The 11,226-nt window shown below is 42.0% G+C and overlaps 1 protein-coding gene across 3 annotated transcripts in view; it reads left to right on the top strand.

The window, feature by feature from the left end:
- Positions 1–530: 530 nt before the first annotated feature.
- LOC115193720 (disintegrin and metalloproteinase domain-containing protein 12) overlaps positions 531–11,226 on the top strand; it is a 154,175-nt gene continuing 143,479 nt past the window's right edge. For all 3 annotated transcript variants that reach the window (XM_029752665.1, XM_029752664.1, XM_029752663.1), the window contains exon 1: positions 531–1,032. In XM_029752665.1, the coding sequence (XP_029608525.1) occupies positions 1,027–1,032 (6 nt within the window). In that variant the 5' untranslated portion in view covers positions 531–1,026. The remainder of the gene's footprint in view (positions 1,033–11,226) is intronic.

The raw sequence follows: 11,226 nt of genomic DNA, 5'->3' as shown, positions 1-11,226 counted from the left end.
CAAAGACAGTACAGTATGAAGACAGGCAGAAACTGCTTCTCCAATAGAAATCCCCAATCACACTTGTAGGCGATGTCATGGCAACACTAGGTAGCTAAATTCATGTGTATAAACACGTTATCGGGTCTAACTGTCGTTTCAGTCCGAACGGTGCACGTGCAGGCTGTCAAATCAAAGGCACTCCTGTTTGTTTTTGACGAAAATGAAAATGTGTCAGTTTGTCACTTTCACCAGGTTGGAGTCATAACTTGTTCAACTACTTAAGACATTCAACTACTTAAGACATTGGTTCGAATCTAGGTTGTGCCTTTAGATTTCGAAAAATTAACAACTAAAGAATACTTTTTTAATTCTCTCACGGACTTCTCAAAGACCAAACCCTGGTCTGCTGGGTCTGTTTGCAAGCGTTCCTGGAAGTCTCGCGATTGTTGCGCCTCTGGGTTTAGAAACTCTATGATTGGATGCTCTTTTTATACAAATATTGCATGCTACCCTCGCGGCGCTAGGACCCAACGGATCTTGTCCTTGCAAGCGCACATGGCCATTGTAGAGTGTAGCGGCTCTGATGTAAAAGAGTACGCTGGTCTCGTGAATCAGATTTCTTATGTAGGCTATCTCTCTCTGTTTTCTGTCGGACCAGCTTACTTGTAATTTTTCAAACTTACTTATCAATGTCTTGGAGACATTACTGCCAAGTCCTTGAGTGCGGCACGCAGGGATTTCAGCATGCTTGGATGAAAAGTTTTTGACAGCTCCTCTTTCGTGGTCCCGCTATAAGAAGTTAATACTTGTTCTCTGTTTCGGAGCTGATCCCACTCTACTGCTTGCATCCCGCATCCTGTCAATCACTCGTGGACAGCATATTATGGTCGCGTCGGTGCAATAATTCATCCCGAACGCATTTCTTTCCTAAATCGGGCAAAATGACTAACTGGCGTTGGAAGAACTTTGCATTTCTAATTGTTTTGCATGTCTTGTCCATGTCAACAGCAACGGGCAATACAGACAACACACATCTGAATTTACATGATGGTAAGTCTCTATTTGAATTAGCCATCAACCACGCTGACAGTTTTATTTTGCAGTAGTTTATAGTTTACATTGGAGATGGAGATAAATGGGCTACTGTATCACATTTCTGTCAATTAAAATGTAAAACTCCCTAGTATGTAGATTTAAACGGTATCAAGCTTAATTCAGCTTTTATACCCAAGTTACCCATTAATGCAAAAATCCCAAGGCTACAATTTTTTCTTCTGCATCTCGGTTTGGCCAAATCTAATACAACTTTAAGTGTGTGTGTGTGTGTGTGTGTGTGTGTGTGTGTGTGTGTGTGTGTGTGTGTGTGTGTGTGTGTGTGTGTTAGAGGAAGAGAGAGAGGTTTGTTACTGAGGTGTATCCTGAGGCTATTGTTTCCTGCAAAGTGAGATGAGACAATAGCAGGAAAGTGAAGCAGTGCTGGGTGGATGAGTTTAGCTCACCATACATTGCCTGCTTATGTTCAAATCAGTGTGTGTGTGTGACTGACAGAGACATGACAGACAGACATGACAGACAGACCAGACAGACCAGACAGACAGACCAGACAGACCAGACAGACAGACCAGACAGACAGACAGACAGACCAGACAGACAGACAGACAGACAGACAGACAGACAGACAGACAGACAGACAGACAGACAGAGATAGACACTACTAAGGAGATTAGAGCTGTGCTGGCTGAGGTGACCAAACCCCCTCTGGAGTGTGAGAGTGTATGTGAGATGCATCCTTTGATCAGAGAGAGGATCTAGTGAGAGCCTCTGGCATCTGTGAACACTCAGCCTGTCAGCTGGACTAAGCCACAGGGACTGGCCTCAGAACAGCTCTTATCCTCCCTCTCCAATCCACCTGAGTAGAGCCTTTCTGTCTCAGAGTAATGACAGTGTTATCGTTCCATCTGCTACGCTCTTGAGAGGCCACTAAAACCGAATATATTTTAGAAACACACAAACATTACACTCTGGGACCTGCTTGGCTCTGAACAGGGTGTACAAAATAGTTTGAGTATAGTGTGTATTGAAATGGGGCAAAACCATGCTTTGATGTCTGCAGGATATCTACTGAGCTCCTCCACGTAGTGGTAGTTGGCATGTCTTCATCATCAACGAACGTGAGATATTGGACGTACTCTACTCTTATAATAAGATATCGATGTCTCATTTTCAATGTCTAGGCTACATCATACTTTGTATAGCCGTTTATGGGATGTAGCAGGGAGGTAAACAGTCAAGTTCTCGTAGAACTTTCTCAATAGTGATAGTTTGACAGTGTTCACCTTCTCACCTGCAATTTAGAGATAACTGAAAGGATAGTTCAGACTCAATGCCATTGTGGGTTCATATCACAATGAATATCATTCTTTCCCGTAGGATCCTACTGTGTTCAGTGGTGATTGTCAAATGAGGGGGAGTCTCCAAGACCTCCCAGAAAAGCTGGACTGTCAACCCAGAGGAAATATAAATTGAGTTGCTTAACCATAATCATAGCTAGAGGAGCGATATTATCCTAATTACTGTGTTACTACAGGGTTGTCAAACAACGTGAAGATGAGTGGGAGGTCGGTCTGCTTTGATAAGAGCCTCTTAGTGAATGGCTGTTTCATTTCAGACCGATAAACTCTTAATCTTGTTTATTCCAATTAGCCTACATAGATTTAACAAGGTTGTGTACTTTTAGGTTTGTGATTTATCCAGAGTTCAATAAACAATTAGAGGGAGCGAAATTACCATGATTAGATTTGAGGATATTATCTATTCAGTCAGACTTTGGTTTTGTCCAAAAATAGTGGAGAAGAGTCCGGGAAATTGAAGATTTTACTCTGACCGGACAACAAAGGACACACAGAAACACAGTCTGAGACACACACTTTCCTTGAGGAGTGTAGCGCTCAACACCGTTTCCTTGGATGTAACTCATGTCACCCCTCAGAATGCTATGGAATGCTGGTGTATGGCTGACGGCTGCCACCGTTGCCACTCCTCCCTCTGGAAAACCCATTGAGGGAATAGACTTCCTGGTTTCAGGCCCCAGCTCATTGACTGTCTTTGACATTATGGGGACATGTTGGCATTAGTTGTTGCCGTCTTGGGACTGTGAGACATAGTTATCAGTGTCTCTCTCTGTTAGCCGTCATTGGCCATTAAAGTTGTCTTTGGGATTTAGCTACCTGCTGCTTGCCAAACGCTGCTGCTGCACCACCCTGGGAACAAACAGACAAACACACGACCTGACATGCATCCCAACACACAGATGCATGCACACATGAGTGCACAAGTGAGTGCAGAAAATACACTCACAAATATGACCCACCAACTGGATTCGGTACTATGTAGCAACATTTGAAATTCTGTTTTTTACATTGGATAAAAGTAGAGACTCGAAAATGGTATATCTTGAATGGTATATCATACACTGCAGTTGAGGAACAATGGGGGGAAAAAATCTGCTTTGAAAGTTGATAAACTTGTAACCCCGTGAATGTTTTGGTACACCTACTGGAGGGCTCTTCTTTGTCTACACCCATTCAGCATCATTCACACCCTCTTAAGTCTTAGCCCCACCCATCTCTTTAAGGATTCACATGTGAAGCCATCTCTCTCATCGTCAGCCATCACTAGCACATCAGAGGCGGCTGCCTATAGACATAGATTAGGAATCACTGGCCACATTTAGAAAAGGATCACTAGCCATTTTAATAATGTTTCTGTATCTAGGATTACTCATCTCATATGTATAAACTGCACTCCACACTATTCTACGGTATCTTAGTCACTTTTAAATTGTGTTTACACATTGCATCACCCATTTCATATGTATTTACTGTATTGTATTCTATACTACACCACTGACTGTTAAACAGCCATCTCCAGCACGTCAGAGGCTGCTGCCTATAGACATAGAGTAGGAATCCGTGGCCACTTTAATGAAATGAAACACTAGCCACTTATCTTGCATTACTCATCTCATATGTATAAATTGTACTCTATACTATACTACGGTACCTTAGTCACTTTAATTGTTTGTAAATATTGCATCACCCATCTCATATGTATATACTGTATTCTATACTATGCCACTGTATCTTAGTCCAATGCCGCTCAGACATATATGTATATATTCTTAATTCATTCCTACTTAGATTTACATGTATTGTGTTAGATATTACTGCACTGTCGGAGCTAGAAGCACAAGCATTTCGCTACACCTTCAATAACATCTGCTAAACACGTGTATGTGACCAATACATTTGATTTGATGTGCTTAACAGAATGAGTAAGGTAGTGAAGTAAACAACCAAAGATTTCAAGACTTAAAGTGGTGAAAGTAGTAGAAAAATGTAGAAGTAAAAATACACTTCATCTAGTCCTTGGCCTATATAATATTACTACACAGATCATACACGTAACGTTAGCTAGCGAGCCTGCCAGCTAGCGTTAGCTAGCTAGCTAACAGTATGCTTTAACTTGCAATGAAAATGACTTTCTGAAAAAATTTGAAACGTATAATATCTGAAAATGTAGCTAGACTCTTACCCGTATACATGGATGAACACTTCTCCCTCACTGTCATGGATGCCATAGTTTCCCTTAGTTTGAAGATGTAATCCGGAGACAGCCGTTTTATACAATAGCCTTCTGTGTTCTCTTTTCGGCTCTCTCCGCATTTCCAATGATTTCAAAACTCAGTCAACTTCTTCCGTGACAACATCACTTGATCGCTGTTTTTTCCCCATCACTTTTATCAGAAGACTCTACAATGTCTGGTTCAATGAAAATGTTTTTACCTAAATCAGGAATTTCCTCATCGTCTGATTCGTTTTCAGAGTCAGAGAGAGTCAGCATACCACAATCGTCCTCCAGAAAGTAGTCCATCACAACTTTTTCCCACTAATCTTTGTTGATAGTGCTATTAACTTCAGGGCAGCAATGTTGAGAGCAGAAGCAACACCTTTTCAGTTCTTCATGATATCTTAAAAAAAGCAGCGGTAGAAAAGATTATCCACACATACTGAGCAGCTCATGTTATACTGTAGACAGAAGAACGTTCAAATGCCTCTCCTGTGAAGTAGTGACGTGGACATAGGCCTAGCTTCTTGAAACTTGTTATGAGTCACCATATAACCTGTAAACACACAAATGTCATTGCAGGCCAAAAAAGAAAAAAAGCGCACACACGATTTATCGTCAATGTTTCAGTTGGAGGAAAAAAAGACTACATAAATGTCAGTCAGCAAACAGTTCCTCGAAACCTAATTCACTATAATTATATGATGGTCAAAAATATAAACACAACATGTACTGTAAAGTTTTGGTCCCATGTTTCAGGAGCTGAAATAAAAGATTCCATACATTTTCCATACGCACAAAAGCTTATTTCTCTCCAATTCTGTGCACAAATTTGTTTACATCCCTGTTAGTGAGCATTTCTTCTTTGCCAATATTATCTATCCACCTGACAGGTGTGGCATATCAAGAAGCTGATTAAACCGTATGATCATTACTGGGAGCAAAAGGCCACTCTAAAATGTGCAGTTTTGTCACACAACACAATGACACAGATGTCTCAAGTTTTGAGGGTGCATGCAATTGGAATGCCTACTGCAGGAATTTCCATCAGAGCTGTTGCCAGAGAATTGAATGCTAATTTCTCTACCGTAAGACGCATCCAACGTTTTTTTAGGGAATTTGGCAGTACATCCAACCGGCCTCCCAACAGCAGACCACGTGTAACCACAGGACCTCCACATCCGGTTTCTTCACCTGCGGGATTGTCTGAGACCAGCCACCCGGACAGCTGATGAAACGGAGTAGTAGTTCTGTCTGTAATAAAGCCCTTTTGTGGGGAAAAACTCATTTTTCTTCAGTGTAAAAAAACTCACATAGACAGAGTAACAAAACCCCTAGTTGCCATAGTTCTGCAGTACATTGCTAACATACAGAGAGAGGAAAGCTTCGTATTAACCAGTTATTCCCGAACCTGAGTTTTTTTGTAGTGGACACTGGACACAGCAGCAGAACAGATCACCACACCGGGCAGACAAAAAGCACTCAGACAGAAGCAGTGTGAGGTATTAACCCCATGGGCACACTCACAGAGAACGGTGCCAGGCTAGATGCCAGGCTTCTCAATTGGATGCCATTATTAGGGCTGGATGAAAGGAGGTTCATGCTAGGGGGCTCCAATAGTGGGGCAATGCTAGGTGAGCCTAAATGCCAACTGAGAGGTAAAGAAAGGAATGATGGAGAGGGTAGAGGACTTCATTGTGCAGAGTGAATCTGACAGACACATGTGGTCTGTGAGTTGGTGCATGTGTGTGTGTGCGTGCGTGTACGTGTGTGTGTGTGATCATTGGGACAGTTGCAGCTTTGAGGACTTTTTTAGCACCAGCGTTCTTCATGCCACTATTGGAGTGGTCACCATCACTCACTTAAAGGAAAGTTGTATCATTTTTCTGCCTCTCTGAGCGATGTTCTATCGGTCCCCATGGTCATTTTATGTGTTCATGTGTATCTGAGCTATTCGCCGTTCAAGCAGGCATAAATACAGCCAGTATGACAAGTTTTCCCCTGGTCAGTTTTATGGATTGACCTTTAGAATGCTTTTGATGGTGAGCAGAGCTTATTCTGAGGTACTGAGAGAATATTATAATAATTGAAATACTTCTTGAAAGGTAAGTGCTGAGAAGTAGTGCTACTCTGAAATGTGCTTTACCTTAAACCTGTTTATGTGTTTGTGTGTGTGAGCATACTGCACACATGCCTCAAAAAGGTAGAGTTTGAGGGTCCTTTAGGTGGCTCTGAACATCCATGTATGTTTTCAGATGGATCAAATGTCTTCACTAAAACCCCTGTGCTGGGTTTACTGAGGTGATAGTTGGAACATGCTTCTCTGCAGCTGCCTGTTAGGTGTTCCTGCATGTGTGATCAGTTACTGAAAGCCAGAATCGCCAGGTCCCCATTCTGGGATCCCCAGAGCTCGGAGCCAGAATCCAAGGTGAAAAGTGGCTCCTAAGCCGATGCTTCCACTGCAGCTCCTGAGGGATGGGAGGGCATGGACCCCCCCTTAACTCACACATACCACTCCCCCCAGGATTCTGCGATCGCAGTGTTTTTTGGCAAAAACAACAATTCCCTGCATATTACGTGAGGGCTTTCACTATTTCCGCATAAAACAGTCCAGCACATTTTCTTGACAATTTGCACAAAATTATTGTATATTGCCATGCAAAATGTCCGAATTGCAGCAGCAGAATCAAACATTTTTGTCTGCAAATATCACAAAAAAATTACATATTGTACACACACACATGCACACACACATGCACATGCAAACACACACACTTCAGGGCCCTCCCTTAACAGAACATGCTTAAGTGGTGAGGATTGGGGGTTTCAAATTACCATTATTTCATCATGATCCACCAGCCCAATGTTTACCCAATCTTCCACTTAATCGGCTTGGCTGTTTGAAATGGGGGTGTGGGGCCCAACAGTCATGATTAACATCCCCTTTTCGAGTTAGTCTCAGCCTCATTACTGCATGCCTGTAGAGTGTTATCACTTGGCAAGGTAAGGAGGGAGGGAGCTGGCGATGGAAGGAGGAATCGGGGATAATAATTTCAATGGCCTCCAGGCACACACACACACACCTACAGTGAGGTCCCTACAGAAAGATGACTTCACCAGGGGCCTTGGACGGCATGACGAGCTCTTCTCAAGGAGGACAACTGGTCCCACTTAGCACAGCAAAACAGTCCTCCCATTACATACAGGTCAAGGAGGGCCGGAGAGGGACTGGGTGGGGGACTGGTGGTGGGGGGATGTTTGTATAAATTATTCCCCATCTAACCTCCATACCACCTCGCAGATGAGAATGATGTCTACTGATGCTTGTAGTTTTTCTCCCCTGGCATGATTCTAACGCCAGGCTGTTTCAGCTTTGTTTGGTGTCCTGTTGATGTCATAACAACACATAAATACTCCATATTGTGATTGGCTTGAAGGACATACGTGAAGCAGCGCTGGATCATGTATGAGGACAATTCACTATTTTGGTTTTGGCAACTAGCTACATTGATGTCCCTCAGGGCAGTATGTAAGCCATGAAGAAAGGCTTATTGGGTTGTGCTATGTAAGAGGTTTCTTTTCAGGTTGCCTTTAGCATCCAATATCATGCTATACCACATTCATCATAAATATCACAGAGGAGAGTTAGCACTAGCTGTAGGTTTTATTAGTGTGAGAACATGACTTCTAATAGGAATTGTTTCAACGACTTGGTCTTTCATTGTGTGCATAGTGATACAGTACAGTTTTAATAAGGGGAAGTGTAAAACATTTTATTTGATGTTGTAGCGTTAGCCCTAAAACCATAACTGGCTCGTTCAAAAGAGGCTTGTGTCTTATGAATGGGGCCTTCCTTTGTACTGTAGTACTGTACTTTCAGAGTGATGAGATGGCATTAAAGTAAGTCTATGCTGCTAGAAGTTCAGGTAGTTAAACGATGCATGCTACAGAATCGATTTGATTAGGTTTTGTTAGTGTTAACAGAATGGGTCCAGCACTATTGACTTCAATGGATGGTTCCTCATTCAAAGGCTCATTGATGTTACATAGGTAGGCACATGACAGGCAATCCCTTGCATTGCAAATTACATTTGTAAAACAATAATGTTACCTGGAAGGTACACTGTTGGTTTATATACTATCTACAGTGAGCTCCAAAAGTATTGAGACAGTGACATTTGTTTGTTGTTTTGCCTCTGTACTCCAGCACTTTGAATTTGAATTGACTATGAGGTTAAAAGTGCAGACTGTCAGCTTTAATTTGAGTGTATTTTCATCCATATCTGGTAAACCGTTTAGAAATTACAGCACTTTTTGTACATAGTCCCCCAATTTTAGGAGGTCAAATGTATTGGGATTTAAATGTGTATTAAAGTAGTGAAAAGTTAAGTATTTGGTCCCATATTTAAAGCAAACAATGAAAACATCAAGATTGTGACTCTACAAACTTGTTGGATGCATTTGCTGTTTGTTTTGGTTGTGTTTCAGATTATTTTGTGCCCAATAGAAATGAATGGTAAATAATGTATTGTGCCATTTTAGAGTCACTTTTATTGTAAATAAGAATAGAATGTGTTTCTAAACACTTCTACATTAATGTGGATGCTACCATGATTCCAGATAGTCCTGAATGAATCGTGAATAATGACGAGTGAGAAAGTTAGACGTTAAAAAAATATCATACATAACCCCAAGACATGCTAACCTCTAACCATTACAGTAACAGGGAAGGTTAGCATTTTTGGAGGAAATATTTATGCTTCTCACTCATCATTATTACACTCTCAGCTCTATTCTCTTCTCTCTGTTTCTCTCTCTGTCAATTCAATTTACATTTAAGGGGTATTATTGGCATGGGAAACACATGTTTACATTGCCAAAGCAAGTGAAATAGATTATAAACAAAAGTGAAATAAACAATAAAAAATGTACAGTAAACATTACAAAATAATAAAGACATTTCAAATGTCATATTATGTCTATATACAGTGTTGTAATGATGTGCAAATAGTTAAAGTACAAAAGGGAAAATAAATAAATGTAACCGATGTGAAATGGCTAGTTAGTTAGCGGTGGTGCGCGCTAATAGCATTTCAATCAGTGACGTCACTCGCTCTGAGACTTGAAGTAGGGTTTCCCCTTGCGTTGCAAGGGCCGTGGCTCTTGTGGCGCGATGGGTAACGATGCTTCGGTGGGTGTCAGTTGTTGATGCGTGGAAGGGTCCCTGGTTTGAGCCCGGGTTGGGCAAAGAGAGGGACGGAACCTACACTGTTACATTGATGCTGTTGACCCGGATCATTGGTTGCTGCGGAAAAGGAGGAGGTCAAAGGGGGGGTGAGTGTAAATGATGTGAAATGGCTAGTTAGTTAGCGGTGGTGCGTGCTAATAGCATTTCAGTCAGTGACGTCACTTGCTCTGAGACTTGAAGTAGGGTTTCCCCTTGCGTTGCAAGGGCTGCGGCTTTTGTGGCGCGATGGGTAACGATGCTTCGTGGGTGTCAGTTGTTGATGTGTGCAAGGGTCCCTGGTTGGGGCGAAGAGAGGGACGGAACCTACACTGTTACATAAACATAAATATAGATTGTATCTACAATGGTGTTTGTTCTTCACTGGTTGCCCTTTTGTTGTGAGAACAGGTCACAAATCTTGCTGCTTTGATAGCACACTGGTATTTCACCCAAAAGATATGGGGGTTTATCAAAATTGGATTTGTTTTTGAATTCTTTGTGGGGAGGCAGGTAGCCTAGTGGTTAGAGCGTTGGACCAGTAACTGAAAGGTTGCTGGATTGAATCCCCGAGCTGACAAGTAATCTGTTGTTCTACCCATGAGCAAGGCAGTTAACCCACTGTTCCCCAGGCGCTGAAGATGTAGATGTCGATTAAGGCAGCTCACTGCACACATTTCAGTTGAAGGCATTCAATTGTACAACTGACTAAGTATCCCTCTTTCTGTGTAATCTGAGGGAAATATGTATCTCTAATATGGTTGTACATTTTGCAGGAGGTTCACAATTGCAGCTTAGTTTCCACCTAGTTTTGTGGGCAGTGTGCACATAGCCTGTCTTCTCTTGAAAGCCAGGTCTGCTTACGGCAGCTTTTCTCAAAAGCAAGGCTATTCTGTACATAGTCAAAGAGTCTGTACATAGTCAAAGATTTCCTTAATTTTGGGTCAGTCACGGTGGTCAGGAATTCTGTATTCTGTCACTGTGTTTAGGGCCAAATAGCATTCTAGTTTACTCTGCTTTTTTGTGAAATCTTTACAATGTGTCAAGTAATTATCTTTTTGTTTTCTCATGATTTGGTTGGGTCTAATTGTGCTGCTGTCCTGGGGCTCTGTGGGGTCTGTTTGTGTTTGTGAACAGAGCCCCAGGACCAGCTTGCTTAGAGGGCTCTTCTCAAGGTTCATTTCTCTGTATGTGATGGTTTGGGAATCAGCCTAATTCTGTAGCTCAGTTGGTAGAGCATGGTGTTTGCAACGCCAGGGTTGTGGGTTCGATTCCCACGGGGGACCAGTACAGAGAAAAAATTTATGAAATGTATGCGTTCACTACTGTAAGTCGCTCTGGATAAGAGTGTCTGCTAAAATGTAAATGGGGTTTTACGTTGTACACAGAGGATA

This window comes from Salmo trutta, chromosome 5 (genome assembly GCF_901001165.1).
Source record: "Salmo trutta chromosome 5, fSalTru1.1, whole genome shotgun sequence".
In the NCBI taxonomy this organism is placed as follows: domain Eukaryota; kingdom Metazoa; phylum Chordata; class Actinopteri; order Salmoniformes; family Salmonidae; genus Salmo; species Salmo trutta.
This window is presented reverse-complemented; position numbering and strand designations above follow the sequence as displayed.